The following is an 883-nucleotide window of genomic DNA, read 5'->3' as shown; positions in this document are numbered from 1 at the left end:
CACCTTTAATTCCAAACCGTGTACTAATCAATCAATAGTTATTCATATAATTTATTTATAATTAGTACACATGAGCTAGAAGGCGAAGTTCATTTCTCTTATGCATAATTATGCCAGGCATAACGTCCAAGTCTATATCTTCTTTCCTCATGCCATCCGGCATACACCAATGTAAAGAAGATTAGCAAGTAAAAGCTCCACTATGGCAACCCCCATCGGCATCCCTGGACAGATTCTTCGACCAGCCCCAAAAGGAATCAACTCAAGATCATTACCCTTGAAATCAATGTCACTACCTAGAAAACGCTCCGGGAAGAAGACCACTTGGTTCTCCCAAAACTCGGGATCTCTTCCTGTAGCGTATATATTCACATAAACTGCGGTTTTCTGCTTGATTTTGTAGCCATGTAAAATAGTGTCTTTCATCGTTTCCCTAGGAATTAGAATAGGAGTCGGAGGGTATAGCCTCAGGGTCTCTTTTATCACTGCCTTCAGATAAGTAAGCTTGGGAAGATCATCTTCATCTATTCTACCCTTCTTTCCAATCACATTTCTCACTTCTTGTGCTTTCTTCATTGTGTTAGGGTTCTTCATTAACATTGTCATCGACCAAACCACTGATGTTGCGCTAGTATCTGTCCCGGCTGCAAATACATTCTAAACAAGAAGCATATTGCAATTAATACCACAAGGAAGTTATGAAATAACTGAATTAACAATATGCTCGATTCTATGAATTAGGTAGTCTACAGTTATGCAAAAGGTATTTATTGTAGGCTGTATTAGTGATGGTTTAACTACATAAGGGCATGTGTAACGGCCTTAGCCCTTTGTCACATCATCTCCTAAACCGCTCCAGCAACATTACCCAACTTTATGAACT

At 39.3% G+C, this 883-nt stretch overlaps 1 protein-coding gene across 1 annotated transcript; it reads right to left on the bottom strand.

Annotated features, from left to right (window-relative positions):
• Positions 1 to 147: 147 nt before the first annotated feature.
• Positions 148 to 600, bottom strand: LOC143599396 (6,7,8-trihydroxycoumarin synthase-like). Its single transcript, XM_077077360.1, has one exon. It carries the CDS (start codon positions 598 to 600, stop codon positions 148 to 150), a length of 453 nt encoding a protein of 150 aa, XP_076933475.1.
• Positions 601 to 883: the final 283 nt, after the last annotated feature.

This window comes from Bidens hawaiensis, unplaced genomic scaffold (assembly GCF_021521415.1).
Source record: "Bidens hawaiensis isolate Kalapana, Puna unplaced genomic scaffold, B.hawaiensis_p1.1 tig00052135_1, whole genome shotgun sequence".
Classification (NCBI taxonomy): domain Eukaryota; kingdom Viridiplantae; phylum Streptophyta; class Magnoliopsida; order Asterales; family Asteraceae; genus Bidens; species Bidens hawaiensis.
The sequence above is the reverse complement of the archived record's forward strand: the minus strand, read 5'-3'. Positions and strand labels throughout refer to the sequence as shown.

Coding starts and splice junctions, on each gene's coding strand:
- LOC143599396 (XM_077077360.1), bottom strand. CDS start 600: ATGTTAATGAAGAACCCTAACACAATGAAGAAAGCACAAGAAGTGAGA.